The sequence below is a fragment of the Carlito syrichta genome, unplaced genomic scaffold (genome assembly GCF_000164805.1).
Source record: "Carlito syrichta isolate Samal-C Ts95f unplaced genomic scaffold, Tarsius_syrichta-2.0.1 Scaffold136039, whole genome shotgun sequence".
Classification (NCBI taxonomy): Eukaryota; Metazoa; Chordata; class Mammalia; order Primates; family Tarsiidae; genus Carlito; species Carlito syrichta.
In genome coordinates this window covers 49,496-73,288 of record NW_007080135.1, presented here as the reverse complement: position 1 = coordinate 73,288, position 23,793 = coordinate 49,496, and the positions used below count along the sequence as shown (strand labels likewise).

The 23,793-nt window shown below is 45.3% G+C and overlaps 1 protein-coding gene across 1 annotated transcript in view; it reads right to left on the bottom strand.

Annotated features, from left to right (window-relative positions):
* Window positions 1-338: 338 nt before the first annotated feature.
* Window positions 339-23,793, bottom strand: part of ARHGAP19 (Rho GTPase activating protein 19) — a 27,562-nt gene continuing 4,107 nt past the window's right edge. Inside the window, exons 3-9 of the mRNA XM_008049705.2 lie at window positions 22,048-22,128; window positions 19,192-19,401; window positions 15,431-15,657; window positions 12,337-12,423; window positions 9,807-9,866; window positions 6,249-6,440; window positions 339-533 (exon numbers count right to left, since the gene is read on the bottom strand). Coding sequence (XP_008047896.2) covers window positions 339-533; window positions 6,249-6,440; window positions 9,807-9,866; window positions 12,337-12,423; window positions 15,431-15,657; window positions 19,192-19,401; window positions 22,048-22,128 — 1,052 coding nt within the window. The remainder of the gene's footprint in view (window positions 534-6,248; window positions 6,441-9,806; window positions 9,867-12,336; window positions 12,424-15,430; window positions 15,658-19,191; window positions 19,402-22,047; window positions 22,129-23,793) is intronic.

Genomic DNA, 23,793 nt, shown 5'->3' with positions numbered 1-23,793 from the left:
ACAGCCACCCCAGTGTCGACCTGCTGGGCTTAGGCGATCCTTCTACCTCAGCCTTCCAAGTAGCTGGAACTACAGGCGCACACTACCATGCCCTGCTAATTTTGGTGTACTGTAGAGATGAGGTCTCGCCAAGTTGCCTGGGATGGTTTCAAATCCGCGGGCTCAGGCAATCTACTCGCCTTGGCCTCCCAAAATGCTGGGATTATAGGTTGAGTCACTGAGCCCAGTCAACCTTTATTTCTTCTATTCTCCACTTCTCTTATTTGAAACGCAGCAAAATGCTTTGAAAAATAAAAGCTTTTCCAAACTCTATCTGTACCCCCTTACAAGCTAGCCCTTTACAGGAGCCCAAAGAACAGAAGAAAACTGTTCATGCCAAAAAATATCAGAGCGTCAAACTTCCTCAGAGCAGAGCTGAAAGGCACAGCACCCACCTTAATAAGGCCACTGAAGGAGCGTGAGCGCACCCGCCTCTGCACCCGTGGTGTGGAAGGTTCTCGCCCTGGTGTTTGTGTCAAAGCCTGCTTGTTAAACTACAAGAAAACATAGAGAACACTATATTAGCATCTGTGACAACCAACGGCTAAGAGTAAACACCCAGAAAAGCCCAGAAAGAAGAGAGTTTGTGTAAGTGATTAGGGGGTCGACCAGCAAGTCAGAGAGGCAGAAATGATGCTGCCAAAAAGCCAAAACCGATTACATCCTCTGAGAGTCCTGCATGTCACACCCTCACATGTGGAAGGAAACTGAGCTCGGAGAATAACAGTAATCTTTTTTGTTTCTTGTATCAGGGTTTCCACTCTGTCACCCAGGCTAGAGTGCAATGGCACAATTCTGGCTCACCACAGCCTCCACCTCCTAGGATTGCTCAGGCAATCCTTCTGCCTCAGCCTCCCGAGTAGCTGGAACTACCACCATGCCTGGCTAATTTTTTTATTTTTTGTAAAGACAAGGTCTCACTATGTTGCCCAGGCTGTATCACACTCCTGGGCTCAAGCAATCCTCCCACCTCATCTTCCCAAAGTGCTGGGATTACATGCATGAGCCACCATGCCCAGCCAATAAAGTCTTATTCAATGCTTTTTCATCAGTCATTCATTTCCCACTTAAAATAATAATAATGTAGTTCTTAATTTTTCTACTCACTATACCTTTTCTTTCTATACTTTTACAATCTCTGAAATGTAAATTGGCAAATTTTTATCAGTTCAGTTTCCAGAGGTTAAAAAATGACTTTTCTATATACAAGTACCAAGAGATTCTCAAAGTTAATTATCTCAGAAGACAGAAAATCCAGTGACCACTAAAGAACTAGTAAGTAGGCCAGGTGCGGTGGCTCACACCTATAATTTCAGCACTTTGGGAGGCCAAGGTGAGAGGACTGCCTGAGTTCATGGGTTTGAGATCAGCCTGGACAACTTGGTGAGACCTCAACTCTGCAATAAATTTTAAAAAATTAGCCAGGCATGGTGGCACACACCTGTAGTTCCAGCTACTTGGAAGGCTAAGGCAGCAGGCAGGATTGCCTGAGCCCAGCAGGTCGAGGCCGCAGTGGTCATGAGCACTCCAGCCTACTCAAAAAAAAAAAAAAAAAGAGCTTGTAAGTATCCCTCCTGAACATTCAGAGAAGAAAAAACCCACCCTTCCTGGTCAAGCTGGCAAGGGTGGGGAGGCTGTCTCAAATCCAGCCAGGGGATGTTAACTGGCAAAATGCTTTTAGAAGCCAGTCAACAATGCGGAACCAGAGGCTTTTAAAACGCATTTACAAGCCAGGCTCGGTGACTCAGACTGTAATCCCAGCGCTTGGGGTGGCTGAGGTGAATGGATTGCCTGAGCCCGCAGGTTCAAGACCCCCACATGGGCAACTTGGCGAGACCTCATCTCTACAATAAATCAAAAATTAGCTGGGCATGGTAGCACGCACCTATAGTTCCAGCTCCTTGGAAGGCTGAGGCAGAAGGATCGCCAGAGCCCAGCAGGTCGAGGCTGCAGTGGCTGGGAGCGGCCCCTGCACTCCAGTCTGAGTGACAGAGTGAGACTCCAACTCAACAACAACAACAAAAAAATTAAAAATAAAAATAAAATAAAACAAAATGCATTTACAAGGACACACCACCTATCTAGTGTTCTTATCCAAGAAAGAGAGTGAGTTGGAATCAGACTAAGCCTCCAGAAGTAGATCTAATTACCAGTTTACAGCAAGAACTGAGGACTGAGGAGGAACACGTTCAGCAGCATGAAATGCAATCAGTAGAATCTAGACTGTGGGGAGCAATTTGGTTTCTTCCACAAATAAAGTCCAAATATAGCCATGCACCACACAACAATTCTTTGGTCAATGACGGCTGCTATAGATGATGGTGGTCCCATGAGGTTACAGTGAAGTCGAAACATTCGTATCACCTAGTGACATCACAGCCATCCTTATATTACAGCACAAAATGTCACCCACATGTTCATGATAATCCTGGTGTAAACAAACACACTATGCTGCCAGCCACACAGAGTCTAGCACACATGATCGCATACAGCACGTAATTCCTGATATGACTAGTAACCACTACTGGTTTTTTGGGGTTTTTTTTGAGTTGGAGTCTTACTCTGTTGCCCAGACTGGAGTGAAGTGGCCCGCTCCCGGCCACCGCAGCCTCGACCTGCTGGGCTGCGGTGATCCTTCCGCCTTGGCCTTCCAAGTAGCTGGAACTACAGGCGTGTGCTACCACACCTGGCTAATTCTTTTGGTTTATTGTAGAGATGAGGTCTCGCCAAGTTGCCCAGGCGGGTCTTGAACCCGCAGGCTCAGGCAATTCACTTACCTCGGCCTCCCAAAGTGCGGGATTACAGTCTGAGCCACCGAGCCCGGCCAAATTTGTTGTAGAGATGAGGGTTCGTCAAGTTGCCCAGGCTGGTCTCGAACGCATGGCCTCAAGCAATCTTTTCATCTCAGCCTCCCAAAGTGCTGGGATTATAGGCGTGAGCCACTGAGCCTGGCCCCGCTACTGGTTTATGTATTGATTGTACTTTTCATTTTCGTTATTTTAGAAAGTACTCCTTCTTATTATTAAAAAAAACAGGTAACTCTAAAGCAGCCTCAGGAAGGCTCTTCAGACTACTCCAGAAGCAGGCATGGGCCCTGCAGGTAACAGCACCTCTGCCATGTGGTTGCTCCCAAAGGCCTGTCAGTGGGACCAATGTAGAGGGAGATGCCAGCAGCACCGATGGGCCTGACCCCATGTGGGCCCAGGCTCACGTGTGAGTTTGTATCTTTGTTTTTAACAAAAACATTTAAAAATTTGAAAAAACTTCAGCCTTCCAAGTGGCTGGAACTACAGGTACACGCTAAAAAAAATAAAAATAAAAATAAAATAGAAAATAGGTTATAAAGATAGGATGAAAATATTTTTGTAAAGCTGTACAATGTGTTTGTGTTTTAAGCTAAGTGTTATTACAAAAGGGTCAAAAAAGGGTCAGGTGAGATGGCTCACACCTATAATCCCAGCACTTTGGGAGGCTAAGGTAAGAGGACTGCCTGAGCCCACGGGTTCGAGACCAGCCTGGGCAACTTGGCGAGACCTCGTCTCTGCAATAAATCAAAAAATTAGCCGGGCGTGGTGGCACACATCTGTAGCTCCAACTACTTGGAAGGCTGAGGCGGAAGGATCGCCTGAGCCTAGCAGGTGGAGGCTGTGGTGGCTGGGAACATGCCACCGCACTCCAGCCTGGACAACAGAGTGAGGCTACAATTGAAAAAAAAAAAAGCATCAAAAGGTTAGAACAATTTTAAGTCTAGAGAGCAAAAAAGTTATAAGTAAGGCTAAGGCTAATTAATTATTGAAGAAAAAAATTGTTTATAAATGTAGTGTCACATAAGTGCCCAGTGTTTCTTTTTATTTTTTTTTTTTTGAGATGGAGTCTCACTCTGTCGCCCAGACTGGAGTGCAGTGGCCGCTCCCGGCCACCACAGCCTCGACCTGCTGGGCTCCGGCGATCCTTCCGCCTTAGCCTTCCAAGTAGCTGGAACTACAGGCGAGCGCTACTACGCCCGGCTGATTTTGATTTATTATAGAGATGAGGTCTCACCAAGTTTCCCAGGCGGGTCATGAACCCCAGTGTTTCTAAAGTCTACAGCAGTCTACGCCCAAGACCTCCCTGCACTCTCACTCCCCCAGAGCAGCTTCCAGCCCTGCAAGCTGCATTCACAGTGAGCGCCCTAGTGAGTGTGCTGTTTTTTATCTTCTAGACTGTATTTTTACTGTACCTTTTATACATTTAAATATACACATACTTACCACTGTGTGACAACTGCCCACAGTATTCAGGATAGTCACACGCTGGGCAGGTTTGCAGCCCAGGAGCAACAGGCTAGACTACACTGCCTGGTGTTTAGGAAGGATGCCACCTAGGCTTGCGTAATCACACTCTATGGGGTTCACACGAAGATAAAACCGCCTGGCAAGGCATTTCTCAGAACACAGCCCATTCATGAAGTGATGCACAACTGTAAAGCTACAGAAAGGGAGAGAGCGTGTGTATGTGTTCGCCTAACTGTAAAGAGGCCTCCTGGACTGGATTATGGAACAGAAAAAAGGATATTGGTGGAAAAAACTGGTAAAATCTGGATGACGTCGATCAAGTTAATAGCAAAGTACCAATGTCCATGTTTTAGGTTAGACTATGTTCACCTTAGGAGGAATTAAGGAGGTAAGGGTATGTGGAAACTCTGTACTATCTTTGCAACTTTTCCCTAAATCTATAATTACTTCACATTTTAAAGTTTATTCAAACAACCTGGCAATGTTTTAGGAGAAAAAAGGAGGAAGAGAGGGAAAGACAGATATTACATGCTAAGTGGGACCTAGTAGACAAAGAAACCAAAATAATTAAAATAATAATGCATACCCTTTGATCATTCCACTTCTAGGGAATAATCTACAACGAAAATACTTATGAGACCAGGCGCAGTGGCTCACGCCTGTAATACCAGCACTTTGGGAGGCCAAGGCAAGAGGTCTGCTTGAGCCCAGGGGTTCGAGGCCAGCCTGGGCAACATAGCAAGACCCTGTCTCTACAAAAAATAAAAAATCATCCGGGCATGATGGCGTGTGCCTATCATCTCTATACTCAGGAGACTGAGGTGGAAGGATCGTCTGAGTTCAAAAGGTTGAGGCTGCATGAACTGTGATTGTGTCGCTGCACTCCTGGGTGAGTGAGACCCTGACTCAAAAAAATAAAATTTAAAAAATAAATAAATAAAAACAACCTAATTCCCAAATAGTCCACAGTAAGCAAATTATATATAAATTTGGTTACATAGGCTAGAATATTGTGCAAACATTAAAAATGTTCATCGTCTAATAATGACATGGGAAATGCTTGTGATATAAAGATTTTCTTTACATGTTTTTGGAGGTTTCACAGTTTCTATAGTGAGCATCTGTCATTCTTTTTTTTGTTTGTTTTTTGTTTTTGTTTTTTTTTTTTGAGTTGGAGTCTCACTTGGTCACCCACACCGGAGTGCAGTGGCCGCTCCCGGCCACCGCAGCCTCGACCTGCTGGGCTCCGGCGATCCTTCCGCCTCAGCCTTCCAAGTAGCTGGAACTATAGGCGCGCGCTACCACGCCCGGCTCATTTTGATTTATTATAGAGATGAGGTCTCGCCAAGTTGCCCAGGCGAGTCTCGAACCTGCGGGCTCAGGCAATCCACTCACCTCAGCCTCCCAAAGGCACAGGATTACAGGCTAAGCCACCGAGCCTGGCTATTTATCATGTTTTCTAACTGCAGATGACTCATTAGTAAAGCTTACCACTGATGCTCTGCTATACCAGACACTCGACATAGACTATCTTGAACCTTTATAACCATGAAACACAGATGTTAGTATCACCATTCTACAAACAAGAAAACTGAAATTCAGAAAGTTGGCTGGGCGTGGTGGCTCTTGCCTGTAATCTCTGCATTTTGGGAGGCTGAGGTGGAAGGATCATTTCAGTCCAGAAGTTCTAGACCAGCCTGGACAACACAGCTGGTCAAATCCTATCTCTACAGAAAATAAAAGTTGAAATTAAAAAAAAAAAGCACTTCAGCAAGAGCTTCCACTCCTTTCTCTCATGGGACAACACTAGAGCCCACGGAGAAGCCTGCTTTCTGGGTGGAGCCAAACATTAAATGAGAGTCCTAACAACAGGACCGCTGATTCTACAGCCACGCACATTCCTAAAGCCTGTGGCTGTCCCCTGCCTCCAGGCACCTGTCTGATAAGCTGCTTCTTCTTCGCTGACTCGGGCATACTATGGACGTGCTGGAACAGCTCTCTGAGCGCCTCCTCCGTCCGCTGCTGGGTTTCCTCCTGAGGGCAGCAGGAATCCTCCCGACTCCGTTTCTGAGATTTTGCCAGCTGAAAGGACTTAGTGTGACATGAAGTTGTCAGATCAAGGTCATCCTAAAGAAAATTTAAAAGAAAAGCAAAGTCATTTATCCCATGGGCTTTGTTTCTGGCCTCTCGCATAAACCTGGAACAAAAAAAGGGGGAGTGGGGACATGGTATACTCCTATGCCTGGAAACAAGAAAAATTTTAACACTATTATCAGATAAAGAGGGACCTATTAATAAAGGTTATACTAATAGCTCACTCCCGTGACCCGCCCAGAGAGCCTAAATGCATTTAGAGTATTGCTACCAAGAATTATATTTGTTTAAGAGTTCAGTTTTCAAAGCAATTTTTAGAGCCGGGAGCAGTGGCTCATACTTGTAATCCCAGCACTTCGGGAGACAGAGGCGAGATTGCCTGAGCTCAGGGGTTTGAGACCAGCCTGAGCAACATGGTAAGACCTCATCTCAAAAAATCAGTCAGGCATGGTGGCACATGCCTGTGATTCCAATCACTTGGAAGGCTGAGGCAGAAGGACCACCTGAGCCCAGCAGGTCAAGGCTACGGTGGCCATGAGCATGCCACTACACTCTAGCCTAGGCAAGAGTGAGACTCTGTCTCTGTCTTACTTGGAAGGTTGAGCCCAGCAGTCGAGGCTGCGGTGGCCATGAGCGTGCCACTGCACTCTAGCCTGGGCAACAGAGTGAGACTCCGATTGAAAAAAAAAACAGCAGCTGGGCTCGGTGGCTCAGCCTGTAATCCCGCACCTTTGGGAGGCTGAGGTGAGTGAATTGCCTGAGCCCGTGGGTTTGAAACAGGCCAGGCAACTTGGCAAGACCTCATCTCTACAATAAATCAAAAAATCAACTGGGCATGGTAGCACATGCCTGTAATCCCGGCTATTCGGAAGGCTGAGGCGGAAGGATCGCCGGAGCCAGCAGGTCGAAGCTGAGGTGGCTGGGAGTAGCCACTGCACTCCAGTCTGGGCGACAGAGTGGGACTCCAACTCAAAAAGAACAGAAACAAAAAGCATCTTTTTAATCGCATGTAACTTTCACTGCCATTCTATGAGGTAGGCAAGGAAGGTGTCATCATTCCCATTTGACAGAAGAAAAACTGAAGTTAAACTACATTTATTTTATTTTAGTTTTTTTTTAGTTGGGGGGGGTCTCACTTTGTCTTCCAGGCTGGAGTGCAGTGGCTCAGGTGATCATTCCTTAGCCTTCTGGGACTACAGGCGCGTGCCACCATGCTCAGCTAATTTTCTAACTTTTTGTAGAGACAAAGTCTTGCCATGTTGCCCAGGCTGGTCTCAAACTCCTGAGCTCAAGCAGTCCTCTTGCTTTGGCCTCCCAAAGTGCTGCATAACAGGTATGAGCCACTGCACCCGGCCTCAACAGCCCATTTAAAGTCATCTAGATTCTTGCCGGGCTCGGTGGCTCAGCCTGTAATCCTGCGCCTTTGGGAGGCTGAGGTGAGTGGATTGCCTGAGCCCGTGGGTTCGAGACTCGCCTGGGCAGCGAGACCTCATCTCTACAAAAAATCAAAACATCAGCCGGGCATGGTAGCGCATGCCTGTAATTCCGGCTACTCGGAAGGCTGAGGCGGAAGGATCGCCGGAGCCCAGCAGGTCGAGGCTGCGGTGGTCGGGAGTGGCCACTGCACTCCAGTCCAGGCGACCGAGTGAGACTCCAACTCAAAAAATAAATAAATAAATAAAAATAAAGTCATCTAGATTCTAAAGTTACAGACATAGGCTCTTGGCTGGTACTCCTTCCCATGTGGGACAAAAAAAAGTGACAGCTACACAGCAGTGGTAGAGGAACAAAAACAACTCTCTAAGAAAAACCACACTCTAGTTAAACTAGTTGAAATCAAATACTGTTTTCCTGGTCACACTAAATATTTGCTGAACAAGAGGGAAAAAAAACAGGAGCAGAAAAAATAGCACACGATGACAGCTTAAGTCTCTAACCAAGTCAGGATAAACAGAACTTAGAAAGCGTAAGAACTCAAAAAGTGTTTGTGAAGTTTTTTTAACATCTCACTTTTATTTTATTTATTTATTTCTTTGAGTTGGAGTCACACTCATGGCCACCTCAGCGTCGACCCACCGGGCTCCAGTGATCCTTCCACCTCAGCCTTCCAAGAAGCTGGAACCACAGGCGTGCGCTTCCGTGCCCGGCTAATTTTTGATTTATTGTAGAGATAAGGTCTTGCCAAGTTGCCAGGGCTGGTCTTAAACCTGTGGGCTCAGGCAGTCTACTTGCCTCGGCCTCCCAAAGTACTGGGATTACAGGCTGAGCCAACGAGCCCGGCCAACTTCTTACTTTTAAAGCTCAATAATCATACAGTCTTCTTTTAATAAGCATCACCTATTTCCCTACCTAAGCACATGTGGTCTCTTTTTTTGTTTGTTTTTGAGTCGGATTCTCACTCTGTCACCCAGGCTGGAGTACAGTGGCACACTCACAGCCACTGCAGCCTCGACCTGCTGGCTCAGGTAATCATTCTGCCTCAGTCTTCCAAGTAGCTGGAACTACAGGTGTGTGCCACCACACCAGGCTAATTTTTTTTTTTAATTGTAGCGACAAGGACTCGCCAAGTTGTCCAGTCTGGTCTCAAACTTCTGAACGCAGGCAATTCTCTAGCCTCTGCCTCCCAAAGTGCTGGGATTACAGGCGTGAGCCACTGTGCTCGGCACACATGTGGTTTCAAGTCTTTGCACCATTTGGCAGTTTTATCACACCACTGAACCTAAAATAAGAATGAGATGCATAAAACCGTCCTTTTGTTATTGCAAAATATGTACCACATTTGCTAAGTACACACTGCCTCTGTCAAATGCTATAGGAATGCAGAATTTTATGAAAACCTGTAAACATCGTCAATGCCAACCCTCTTGTGCAGAGGATGCCATCACCAAGGGAGAACCTCTAAAAGCAGACAAGAATAGAGTTATATGGGGCATTTTTCTTAAGAGACAAGATCTCAACCTGGAGCAACATAGTAGGATGCCACCATTACAAATAAATAAATAAATAAAAACCAGCCAGGCATAATTAGCCTGGGGAAACAGAGCAAGACTTCATCTCTTATTTTTTTGATTCTTGCTGTATCGCCTGGGCTGGAGTGCAGCAGTGTGACTATAGCTCACTGCAGTTTCAACCTGCTGGGCTCAAGTGATCCTCCCACACCAGCCTCCAGAGTCACAGAAACTATAGGTGCCACTATGCCCCACTTGTGGGACATTTTTATTTCAACACATAACTTTCTTCTCAGTCTTTTCCATATGACAAAATGACTTAGTAGTCTTGAGCTGTAACACTAAGAACGTGTTTTCCGTGTCTTTACTTGGATTCCACACACTTTGTTTTATAATTCCACTATTCCCAACTCTTTCCTTGTTTGGGTGAAGAGCAGTTTCCCATTCTTACCTTTGATGCTTGAGTTCTAGAATAGTGTGATCTGGCACATTCCCGAATGTAGGCAGGAGCCTGGGCAGGACATAAAAGAAAACCAAGATCCAGTGGTCAGCAGGCTCCAAAGTTCTTTCAGGCCATAAGCCAAGGGTTCTCGAAATTACTTGACAAGCAGATGACTCTGGAAAAGCCAAAGATTCTCAAAATGACCTCTTCTGGGCTCTTTTTCTCTTGCCACCAAAATAGGTATCTTAACAAATCTGATGGGAAAACTGAAGGAGATACCAATGTAGCTGCTGCTGTTTTAAAAATCAAATATGGGGCGCCAGGCTCAGTGATTCACGACTATAAATTCAGCACTTTGGGAGATAGAGGTGAGAGGATTGTCTGAGCCCACGGGTTTGAGACCAGCCTGGGCAACTTGGTGAGATCTCACCTCTACAATAAATCAAAAAATTAGCTGGGCAAGTGGTTCATACCTGTAGTTCCAGCTACTTGGAAGGCTAAGGCAGAACGATCACCTGAGTCCTACAAGTCGCGGCTGCAGTGGCCGTGAGCATGCCATGTACTCTAGCCTTGGCAACAGAGTGAGACTCCGACTCAAAAAAAAAGGAAGGCAATCCTGTCACATGTGACCATGTGGATGAACCTTAAGGACATTATGCTAAATTTAAAGAAAGCAGCCAGGATCAGTGGCTCAGCCTGTAATCCCACCCGTGGAATACCTGAGCCCGCAGGTTCGAGACCCGCCTGGGAAACTTGGTGAGACCTCATCTCTACAGTAAATCAAAAAATCAGCCGGGCATGGTAGCGCACGCCTGTAGTTCCAGCTACTTGGAAGGCTAAGGCGGAAGGATCCCCGGAGCCCAGCAGGTCGAGGCTGCGGTGGCCGGGAGCGGCCACTGCACTGCAGTCTGGGTGACAGAGTGAGACTCCAACTCAAAAAAAATAAAATAAAAGAAAGAAAGCAGTCACAAAAAGACAAATACTATGAATCCACTTATACGAGGTACTTAGAGCAGTCAAATGCATAGACAGAAAGTAGGATGGCAGTTGCCAAGGACAGAGCATAGGGGAGGCTTGTGAGAGTCACTAATGAATGGGTACCGAGTTCCAATTTTGCAAGATGAAAAGAGGTCTGAAGACAGATGGCTATGATGGTTGCACAACTGTGTGAATATACTTAATGTCACAGAACTGTACACTTAAAAATGGCTAAGATGGCAAATTTTGTTTTTTGGAGGTTTTTTTAGTTAGAGTCTCATTCTGTCGCCCAGGCTAGAGTACAGTGGCACACTCACGGCCACTTGCAGCCTCGACCTGCTGGGCTCAGGTGAGCCTTCCAGCTCAGGCTTTCAAGTAGCTGGAACCACAGGCGTGCACAACCATGCCTGGCTAATTTTTTGTAGAAATGAGGTCTCACCAAGTTGCCTGGGCTGGTGTCCAACTCCTGGCCTCAGGCAATTCTCTCACCTCGACCTCCCAAAGTGCTGGGATTACAGGTGTGAGCTACCATGTGTGACGGTAAATTTTTATAAGTATTTTACCGCAGGAAAAAAAATAACCAGAAGTGGATGATCTTGAAATTCTCAGTCTCTCCAGATGGCAAAAGATGCTAAAATTAAGAGATTCACTAACAAGAAAGTGCACTCTACAGAAAATGTCAAGGATGTGACTGTTCAACCTTTTGCTAAAATCTTAGAAATGTGAAAAGGTCAGAGTATTCAGATACACAGGGCCCTTTTCAAGAGAGTAAGAGCCTGCTTCACAGATCCTCTCAATTAAGCCAAAGGTCTTTAGGAAGCTTAAAGGTATTGTCCCTCAACAGGAGACCAAGGTAGGAAAGGCAGTGGCTCACTCCTGTAATTCCAGCACTTTGGGAGGCCAAGGCGGAAATTATTTGAGAACATCCTGGGCAACACAGCAAGATTGTGTCTCTCCAAAACCTCAAAAAATTAGCCAAGGATGGTGGTGCATGCCTATAGTCCCAGCTACTAGGGAGGCTGAGGTGGAAGGATTGCCTGAGCCCAGGAAGTCGAGGTTGCTGTGAGCCGTGATCATGCTACTGCATTTCAGCCTAGGTGACAGAATGACCCCCCACCAAAAAAAGTGTGTATGTATAGTCTTTGTCTACTGGAAAGAATCCCACTGAAATCCACAGAAGACCCACTAAGTTCTTGAGAAAATTGTATTGGCAGAAACACTGCCTACACTGCCTGCTCACACTGAAAGGGCAAAGAGCACAAAACAAAAGGAGGCTGTCAGAGTCCCGAAGTTCTACTGGCAGGAAGCAGGCAGGATGATAGTCAGCTGCCAACATGAGCAGCCTTTTGTGAAAAAGGCAGGATGACTCTGGGACTCAGCCTCCTGCACTTCTTTCTCCCCACCGTGGTTGTTCTGGGGTTTTGCCATTGTCCACCCGGACTGACAGTCTCAGTCAGGGTCTTTCTCTCTACTCACTAGTCATCTCCAAAGTCGTGTTGAGGGCCCCACCTGGCACCATCTCCGCTCTCCTGTCACCAACCAAATGCCACCCCTTACCTACCTTAAAAAGTTTCTGGGAGTGTTTAATCATGAAAGCCATCCCATTGTTTAACTTGGTGATGTTCTCCTGGAGGTCATTTGCAGTGGCCTATGGCGAAGAAAAGAAACCAAACAGAGGGCAACATGAGCTAGGAAGCAACGCTTGCCAAGAAGTTTATTCCTTCAAATGTATGACAGTTTCTATCCCTAATGAAGGTGCTTCTAACACAACATTTAATTCTGGAAAGGATCTGTAGCTCAGCAGGGTATGACAGAATTGAGAGCAACTACATATCCCTGAAGGGAGCAGGAATCCTTGAGAACCAATCATCATTTTCTGATTCTGCTGAGAACTAGACATGTAAGCAAAGCTGCTCAAGAAAATGTTGGCTGGGCATGGTGGCTCATGCCTGTAATCCCAGCACTTTGGGAGGCCGAGGCGAGAGGATTGCCAAGCCCAGGGGTTGGAGACAAGCCTGGGCAACTTGGTGAGACCTCTTTTCTACAATAAATCAAAAAATTAGCCAGGTGTGGTGGTACATGCCTGTAGTTCCAGCTACTTGAAAGACAGAAGCAGAAGGATCGCCTGAGCCCAGCAGATCAAGGCTGTAGTGGCTGTGAGTGTGCCGCTGCACTCCAGTCAGAACAACAGAGTAAGACTCCCAACTCAAAAAAAAAAAAAAGGCCAGGCATGGTGGCTCAGCCTATAATCCTGGCACTTTGGGAGGCCGAGGCGAGAGGACTGCCTGAGCCTGGAGGTTCAAGACCAGTCTAGGCAACTTGGTGAGACCTCTTCTCTACAATAAATCATAAAAACTAGCCAGGCATGGCAGCATGCATCTGTAGTTCCAGCTACTTGGAAGGTTCAGACGGAAGGATCACCTGAGCCCAGCAGATCAAGGCTGCAGTGGCCATAAGCGTGCCACTGCGCTCCAGCCTGAGTGACAGACTGAGACTCCCAACTCAAAAAAATAAATAAATAAAAAGAAAGAAAACCTCAAGTCTTGTCTAGGATTCAACACAGGCAGAGAGAAGAGAACCTGCACGAGCTAGCAAGGATGCTGCCTCTTCAGAAAGACCGGAGCTTTTGCAAAGATAAGAGAGAGATAACACGACTGACTGACACCAAGGTTAGCAGCAGCTTCTGAAGGACACAGTCACATTGTCACTGGTTCCCTTCTCCCGTCTCTCCTGCATCACCACTATCCCAGAGCCTCGCCCTCACCTGGACCTTCACTGTTTCATCCTGATTTGTATTTACCAAGACCCCTTAAACACGTCTTTTTACAAACACAGTCTACTCACTGTTCTCCAGTCTCGGTTAGCTAGTTCTGAAATCCCTTCATTATGAGGCCTGCTCTCCTTCACACGGACAGCCGTCCATGTGTCCTCTGCTCCTCTACTCACCACCAGAGACCCTTCCTGGCCCAGAACTTATTATTTTTTCACTTGTTATCTGTCAGGTAAAATTTTCTAAACAACCTATCTCCTTGACCTTCCTTCTCTCATTTCTTATCATCTCAAAAATCTTTTATAAATTACTAGAACCTGTTTATTTTTATTATCTTCCCAACAACTTCATGAGGTAAATAGTAAAGCTTCTATGCTAAATTCCCTGTTAATATGCATCAATAGGTTCTTGGAAACTGTGACCTTGCAAAACAATGTACAGCAGGTCTGTAAATAACACTGTTTTCTTCAACATCGTTTCATTAATTTTTTTTTTTTTTTTTGAGTCAGAGTTTCACTCTGTCTCCCAGGCTGGAATGCAGTAGCATACTCCCAATCACACCAGCCTTGACCTGCTGGGCTCAGGTGATCCTCCCACCTCAGTCTTCCAAGTAGCTGGAACTACAGACACACACCACCACATCGGCTAATTTTCTAATTTACTGTAAAGATAAGTGGCCCGAGTTGGTCTCGAACCTGTGGGCTCAGGCAGTCCTCCCACCTCAGCCTCCCAAAGTGCTGGGATTATAGGCGTGAGCCACTGTACCCAGCCTCATTATAATTTTGATGAGGAAAAAAATGGTTTAATCACAGGTCATTTCGCCTAAAGTCAGTTTCCAAGAACCTATCGATTACATTAAGTGAGAACATACTGTATTACACCCAATTTACAGAGGAGGAGCTTACGCATAGAAAAGATAAAAGCCAGAGAGCTTAACTGGCATTAAGTTTCCAGCCCAGGTACCCTGGCTCCCAACTCCATCACACAGTAAAATTTATATTATGAATGGGCAGGAATATGAGTTATATTTGAAAGTCTTTAGAGAATTTATTTCCCATGTAAGTTACTGAGAAGACTGTGGTCTCAGTACTAAGAAGCATGTTCAGCTTCATCCAAGGAGACTACATCTACAGGAAACAGAAAGTTCAGACAAGGCAGGATAGCTCTGTTATCTCATCTATAAGTGTGGGGACAGTATCCCATAAGATAGCTCTATTCTAAATGTATATCATTTGATATTCAGAAATGAATTTGCTTTCCCAAGAAGGCCTTCCTGTTAAGAAAGATTCCAAGCCGGGTTCGGTGGCTCAGCCTGTAATCCCACACCTTTGGGAAGCTGAGGTGAGTGGATTGCCTGAGCCCGCGGGTTCGAGACCCGCCTGAGCAGCGAGACCTCATCTCTACAATAAATTAAAAAATCAGCTGGGCGTGGTAGCACATGCCTGTAATTCCAGCTACTCGGAAGGCTGAGGCGAAAAGATCGCCGGAGCCCAGCAGGTCGAGGTTGTGGTGGCCGGAAGCAGCCACTGCACTCCAGTCTGGGCGACGGAGTGAGACTCCAACTCAAAAAAAAAAAAAAAAAAAGAAAGATTCCATATTGACCAGTCAAAACGAGCATTCTCGTTTACTTAGTAGCTATCATTTCACACTAAGAGTTTCCACTAATAACCATCGTGCAGGTTTATCAGAGATTGATTTATAAGTGCAGCTAACTGGAATTGGCCCCCTTGGGTTTGATGACTCTTGAATGAACTAACAAGATAAGCTCCTAACCTCTTGTCACTGAAGACCAGACCTTGGACCCTGGAGAGCCTCACCAGGGCACAGTCACAGGAGGCCCTGCCCAGGAAAACAAGCCACCTTGACTCTTCCTCTCAACACTCACATTTTTTGGCCACAGGACATGGGGTGCAAACATGAGGGCAAGGTTATAGGCAGACATCTTATTCTTATCTTGTTTCTTTGCCGTCTGGTACAGGAGATCGAGCAACAACTTCAGCAAGTTACGATTGGGAGGAGGGAGGATGAGGAAGAGCAGCTGGAGAGCCTCGATTTGCCGGTCCTTATCAGGTATGTCGGTCTTGTTTCCCTTACCATCGAATTGCATCAAATCTGAGAGCAAAAGAGAATTTGCAAAGGAGGAAGAACACTTTAGCAGGGGGAAAAAATATCAACACTATTACTGTTAATCCAACCCTCAGCTCCCATCAAAGAAAGGAAAAAAAGAATCGGGCATAAACAAAATTCAAAGGTTACAGCAAAACGTAATAACAAAATTATGTCAATACAATTCAACAGTAAGACAAAAAAATGTTTAATGCAGCAAGGATTTGAACAGACATTCCATCAAATGAGGTCTACAAGTATCTGTATGCTGGCCATCATTAGCTGTCAAGAAAACAAACCAAAACCACAATGAGATACCACTCACACCCTCAAGATGGTTATCACCACAAAAGGACTGACAATAACAAATGTTGGCAAAGATGTAGAGAAAAGTAAATCCTCCTACATAGATGGAGGGTATGTTCACTGGTAAAAACACTAGGAAGATATTTTGGCAGTTCCTCAAAAAATCAGTTACCCTTTGGTCCAAGAATTCCATTCCTAGTCATGTACCCAAGAGAAATGAAAACAGAGCCACATATGCCTTAGATATGCCCAGTCCACTTCTTCCCACTCAGATATTTTACTTCTAAAAGAAAAATGAGAATGAACTATGCCCGCCTAACAGGAGGCTTAAGGGCAGCTCCTGGTGGAGTCCGAATCATTGTTTCTCCTCTAACAGGCCAAACAGGTTATCAACAAAAACAGTCCCCTAGATAACAGAACTTCAAAGGACATTAATAACCTCTAGGCATAATTCATAAAGATCTGAAAATGATTACTGTGTTATTTAAGCTGTTCAACCTCAATCATTCCAGGTTTAGGAAAGCAGATAATATTTCTAGAAAATGTTCCCTGTTATCATGAAACTGAAAACAAAACCAGTTATCAGCAAGGCATATCAACTGCTACAACTGTGCCCCACCTTGGTATGTTCTCAAAGAACAGTGACTCATGGGGTGGTAGAGGCGAAGGCTTCCAACATGCACTGACGGAATGAACATAACAGGAAAGCACACAGGGCAAGCATCCTTCATGCTAACACTTGTCAAAAGAAGTATCAAGACTTTCCAAGTCCAGGCCGGGCTCGGTGGCTCAGCCTGTAATCCCAGTGCTTTGGGAGGCTGAGGGGAGTGGGTTGCCTGAGCCCATGGGTTCGAGACCTGCCTGGGCAACTTGGCAAGACCTCATCTCTACAATAAATAAAAAATTAGCCGGGTGTGGTGGCACGTGCCTGTAGTTTCAGCTACTTGGAAGGCTGAGGCGGAAGGATCGCTGGAGCCAGGAGCGGCCACTGCACTTGAGTCTGAGTGACAGAGCGAGACTCCAACTCAAAAAATAAAAATTAAAAAAAAAAATAAAAGAGGACTTTCCAAGTCTTTTTCAAAAGCTAACAACCTTGTTTCTTCTAAAATAATTGTAAAATTACATAACACTCTAGTAATATTTACTCGTTTGTATTATCTGAATTGCGACTAAAAGTGCTAGGAAAAAATATAAGCTTATTAGATTTTAAACATTTAAAACTACTTTAGTTTTTTCTTTTTCATTTTTGAGTCAGAGTCTCATTCCATCTCCTAGGCTGGAGTGCAGTGGCACACTCACGGCCACCCCAGCGTCAACTCACCAGGCTCTGGCGATCCTTCCGCCTCAGCCTTCCAAGTAGCCAGAACTATAGGTGTACACTACCACGCCCGGCTAATTTTTTTATTTACTGTAGAGATGAGGTCTTGCCAAGTTGCCTGGGTGGGTCTCAAACCCACAGGCTCAGGCAATTCACTCGCCTTGGCCTCCCAAAGTGCTAGGATGACAGGCTAAGTCACCAAGCCCAGCCATAGTTTAGTTTTTTGGGGGTTTTTTTCACTTTTATCTGCATTTATTTCATGCTGAATTTATTCCCACGCCATAAGTTTTTGTTTCTTCAGTTTCTTCTGGGGTCTCTTTATCTTCTGTGCAACCTCGTCCTCTGGCTTAGAAACATTCTGCTCCTTTTCAGTGAGGATCATCTCAACGTGGCAGGGGGAGCTCACGTAAGGGCTGATCCAACCATGAACGTCTGACGGCACATCTTGGGGGCTTTATTTACCTGGATGTGCTCAATGACCAGAGAATCGACAGCTAAGCCCTTAAGTTCAGATTTACTCTGTGCATTTTTACGCATGTGCAGCAAAAATTCAGCACTCTTTTTCCAGCCCCACTGTTTGGCCTGAACAGACCTTCCAACTCCACCATTGTAGCGGCGGAATGGCACACGCTGTTTCTGTAAGGTGACATCTTTCAGGTACTTGGTGATTTTTCACAGTGCATGCCCTTGATGGCCTGCGAGGTTCTCGGGTGTTCTTGAAGTGAACATGCAGGTTGGAGCCTCAGGACTTGCACGACTTTGTGGGGTTCTTCATGTCACCCAAGTAGCGGACCATCCTGGCGAGTCACCTCAGGCCACTTAGGAGAAGAGCAGTTTAGTTTTCTAAAAGTAGTAAAAAGCATTCAAAAGAAAAAAGCTTTTCCATAAAATTGGAAGAAACAGGGAAAATACTCAAGGGCAGAAAACTAAGTAAATGCCGTGTGGATATTGATGCTGTGTGCACTTTGAGCCCATAGCAACAGAACAGAAGTACAATTTAAGAACGAATTTCCTACCACACAGGCATAAAGGAGAATGATGCAGCTATTTAGAGCCAAAAATGGAACATTCTCCAAGATACATTAAGTGAAAAAAGCAAACCACAGAACTGTGTGCATAATCCCCTACTATTACATAAAAACAAGGAGAAGGAATATATGGACTTGCTGGAAGTGTATAAAATATTTCTGGAAGGATACATTAGAAATCAATAGCACTAGTTGTGGCTGGGAAGAACTAGGTGCTGGGGAACAGACATGGGAGAGAAGGGTTTTTTTGTTTGCTTTGTTTTTGTTTTTGAAGATGGAGTCTCACTATGTTGCTCAGGTTGGTCTTGAACTCCTGGCCTCAAGTGACCCTCTCACCTCGGCTTCTCAAAGCACTGATTACAGGCGTGAGCTACCATACTCGGCTGAGGAGCTTTTTACTGTATATTCTTTGAACCTTTTGAATTTTGAACCATGTGTTTCTATTCAGAAGACAAATAATGTTATTTTTTTTAAAATATGTTTCCAAAGTAGAGATGTCCTCAACTGAGGCATAGAAATTCTTAACAAAAGCCCTAAACCAAGGCAAACATGACAAGCCTGCAATGATCTGAGGTATCTGGACCAAACCAGTGAGAAGCAACTAAAACGTTCAACACACCACACTAGGATCCATCAGATTCAAAAATAAATAAAACCTGAACTGCACTTTATTACTAGCTCCTTATCTTAATAAGAAGCTTATTTATCAAGAAAACCATTTGATTAAATCAAACTGGTCAATACTTATGAACACCCAGAGAATGTCATGGAGTCATGATCAATACTAACAGAAGAACTGTGGTGGGCTGCAAGCAACAGAAAGTTCCAAAGGACCTTTCTAAATTGAAAGAAATGTGCTTACCACTCCTTCTCACTTCTTGTACTCACCAGCAATCTTGAGGTGTGCATTAAAATGCTTATGTGTCAGCAGAGGCTCTGGCAACTCTCCTAGAAACATCTTCAGCAGAGTGGCAACATCATTCGAGTGAAACTCCCCTGATTCCAGGTCAATGTCAGCTCCATTGTTGAGAGCATCCCTTAACATCTGCTGTCGGACACTGTTTCCTGGCACTCTAAACAAACCCTCCACTCGCAAGTCTGTTTAGCACAGAGGAAAATGGAGGATAGGCAAGAAGGAAGCAGAAAAGTTGCGATTAAAATGCATCATCCAAAAGCTATTTGACACTTAGGAGACCCTTTACAGAGTCCTCGAGGCAGGTTGTCGCCTTTTTCCCCAGAGTAGTTGAGGACCTGCTACTCTCCTGAGGAGACATACCTGAGCATCCCTGGAGGTCTCTCAAACTAAGGGTGGTGCTCCCAGGAGCCATTCACCCACAAGGGACAAGTGGAGACTGAATTTAACCTACTCACTGGTTGGAAGGAACTTGAAAACTGCAAAGAAAGGTCGTGTCTCCCTGAAGACACCTTCCCCTCATTCATCCTAGCGGGGCTCATCTGTGGAGGTCTGTTGTTCCGGTAAACTGTTTTCCCAGCCCAGAATGAACCCAGAGTCTCTGCACAGCTCCAGGAATTAGAATTCTAACGTGCAATTACCTTTCAGGCCAAGAGACTCCCAGAAGCTTAGGATCAGCCCAACCAAACTACTTGTCCCTCTCAACTAGGATCTAAGTTCACCTCAAAGGACAAAAAAGATGGGACATATAAGTTTGGTTTGAACTGGAGGAAGCATGAGAGTCCACGTTTCCAGCTCAGGCACAGATTCATCTTTGAACAACCCCTCATTCGGGGGTCCAAGTTCAAATGCCTAGTGAGCCAGGCAGGTCAGAGAAGGAATGGGAGCCAAAGAAACCTGTGCTCCAGTTGATGGCGCCCAAGTGGCAACTGGGCCCAAGGATGTTAGATCTCTCATTATCCAAAGAAGTTGAAAACCTGGACTCGTTTTAAAACTCTGATAACTAATTTTCTTTCTTTTTTTTTTTTGAGTTGGAGTCTCACTTTGTCACCCAGACTGGAGTACAGCGGCCGCTCCCGGCCACCGCAGCCTCGGCCTGCTGAGCTCTAGCGATCCTTCCGCCTCAGCCTTCCAAGCAGCTGGAACTACAGGTGCACACTATCATGCCTGGCTAATTTTATGATTTATTGTAGAGATGAGGTCTCGCCAAGTTGCCCAGGCGGGTCTGGAACCTGTGGGCTCAGGCAATTCATTCACCTCGGCCTCCAAAGGCGCAGAATTACAGGCTGAGCCACCGAGCCCAGTCACTAATTTTATTTCTAACGTAATCCTTTGCAAACCAAAACAAAACCCGTAAGCAAATGACTCAAGCCCTTAGGCTGCTGGTTTGTCCCCCACTCTAACTCCTAACACAATGTCCCACATAGAATAAACCATAGATAAGTGTTGAGGTTGACTGTATCAAGACGAAACATAAAGCCACACATTTCACATTACTCAGCTATGCGACAAACTTAGAGCAATGACTAATAAACAGGAAATGATTAAGATTTATAATCAAGTCGGGCTCGGTGGCTCAGCCTGTAATCCGCGCTTTGGGAGGCTGAAGTGAGTGGATTGCCTGAGCCCACGGGTTCAAGACCTGCCTGGGCAACTTGGCAACACCTCATCTCTACAATAAATCAAAAAGTAGCCAGGCGTGGTAGCGAGCGCCTATAGTTCCAGCTACTCGGAAGGCTGAGGCAGAAGGATCACCAGAGCCCAGCAGGTCGAGGCTGCGGTGGCCGGGAGTGGCCACTGCACTCTAGTCTGGGCGACAGAGTGAGACTACAACTCAAAAAAAAAAAAAAAAAAAAAAAAAAAAAATTTATAATCAAGCTGTGCTCGGTGGCTCAGCCTGTAATCCCGTGCTTTGGGAGGCTGAAGTGAGTGGATTGCCTGAGCCCGCAGGTTCGAGACCTGGCTGGGCAACTTGGTAAGACCTCATCTCTACAATAAAAAATAAAAAAACAAAAATTAGTCGGGTGTGGTAGCATGCGCCTGTAGTTCCAGCTACTTGGAAGGTTGAGGCGGAAGGATCACCGGAGTCCAACAGGTCGAGGCTGTGGTGGCCGGGAGCGGCCACTGCACTTCAGTCTAGGTGACAGAGTGAGACTCCAACTCAAAAAAAAGATTTATAATCATAGAATTCTGGAGATGAAAAGTGTCATGCTCCCTTGAATAAATGTCATGATTCTTTAGGGACAACATATTTTTCCAGAAGAAATATCTGGGTTAAAAGGTAAATGTGATTTCATAGACACGATCTAATTTACCTACATCTTTGAGCATATAAAGCAAATAAATACGTGAGATGAGGTTTAAGAGGAGATATATTTTAAAATGTGGCTGGGTGCAGTAGCTCGTGCCTATAATCACAGCACTTTAGGAGGCTAAGGTGAGAGGACTGCCTGAGCACATGAGTTCGAGACCAGCCTGGGCCACTTGGAGAGCCCTCATCTCTACAATAAATTTTTTTTTTTTACTTAGCCAAGGGTGGTGGCATGCACCTGTAGTTCCAGCTATTTGGAAGGCTGAGGCAGAAGAATCACCTAAGACCAGCAGGTAAGGCTGCAGTGGCCGTGAGCATACCACTGCACTCCAGTCTGGGCAACAGAATGAGACTGCGGCCCCTGCCAAAAAAATAATTAAAGACATGCCACCTGAAATTATCACTGATTAGTTCCTTTGTTGATGGTTAATTGGCACTACTAACTTAAGGCAGTTCGCTCTCAACAAAAAAATTGACAATTCTTCCTTACAAGGAATAATAAGATTTCAAATATTCTTACTTTTGTGTAGATATTCAATCAGTTGGTATATCTGGGCAATGCCTTCCTCCGTCAATGGACATCCAAACACCACTCCTTTTTCTGAAAAACCAAATGATAAGACAGGGCTACATTTCACACAAACAGTGCAAAATCATCTCCCTTGAAACCGTTTAAGCACCCTACTTCACAATTCAGCAAATGTTTCCATAGGGTCAGTAAACAAAAGCCTTAGACTGAAAGAATGCCAGAAAATGCAATCAGAACAACTCTAGTCAACTCTCTGCAAGTTCTAAATCAGACTGTAGGTTCCTTGAAAGCAAATGCCATCTTCTTCTTTTTTTTTTTTTTTTTTGAGTTGGAGTCTCACTCTGTCGCCCAAACTGGAGTGCAGTGGCCACTCCTGTCCACCGCAGCCTTGACCTGCTGGGCTCTGATGATCCTTCTGCCTCAGTCTTCCAAGTAGCTGGATCTACAGGCGCGCGCTACCACGTCCAGCTAATTTTTTGATTTATTGTAGAGATGAGGTCTCGCCAAATTGCCCAGGCAGGTCTCGAACCCACGGGCTCAGGCAATCCACTCACCTTGGCCTCCCAAAGCACAGGATTACAGGCTGAGCCACTGAGCCCGTAATCCTGTTATTCTTATTTAAGTAACAATACCTGGTACATCGGTAAATTAATTTGAAAACAAACAGACAACAGACCATACAGCCATGACTGGCAAAGCGTGACACATTAGCCACTTGCCGGTATAGGATCTGATCTGTTACAACGTTTAGACATGTTTTCCACCTTAGTGACTTCCATATAGTTAACAAAATAGTACCTTTTAAAAATCTTTTCAAAAACAGTGCTACAATTTCTATATTTTCTGGGAAGGCTTTTTGGGGAGGGGGTGACCCGTAGGTATCTGCCTTTATCAAACCATTCCATGGAATGAAACATTTGAGAACTACTGCAAACAGAATAGTCAAACAACAGCTGGGTACAGTGGCTTACCCCTATAAAATTACTCAGGAAGCTGAGGCAGGAGGATCACTTTAGGCCAGGAGTTCAAAACTCGCCTGGACAACATAGTGTGACCCCTTCACCCCTCTTAAAAATAAAAATATAAATGAATTAGTTGGATGTGATGGTACATGTCTGTAGTACCAGCTAACTAGGGAAGCTGAGGAGAGAGGATTCCTTAGGCCCAGGAGGAGTTCAAGGACGCAAAACACTACTACACTCCAGCCTGGGTGACAGAGTGAGACTCTGTCTTTCACAAATAAGTACATAGATAAATAGATACAAATTCAAACTTTTTTACCATAGTCTCCAGCTATGTAAATTTAGGTTTTTTTAAATATTATTTCAGTGTATTAATAGGGCATGAAAGGCTTGCTGCCCTGACAACTATCTAAATTAATCATGTAGCCGGGCTCAGTGGCTCAACCTGTAATCCCGCGCCTTTGGGAGCCTGAAGTGAGTGGATTGCCTGAGCCCGCAGGTTCGAGACCCGCCTGGGCAGGCGAGACCTCATCTCTACAATAAATCAAAAAAATTAGCCTGGTGTGGTAGCGCGCGCCTGAAGTTCCTGCTACTTGGAAGGCTGAGGCGGAAGGATCGCTGAAGCCCAGCAGGTCGAGGCTGTGGTGGCAGAGAGCGGCCACTGCACGCCAGTCTGGGTGACAGAGTGAGACTCCAATTAAAAAAAAAAAAAAATTAGCCAGGCTCGGTGGCTCAGCCTGTGATCTCGCGCCTTTGGGAGGCTGAGGTGAGTGGA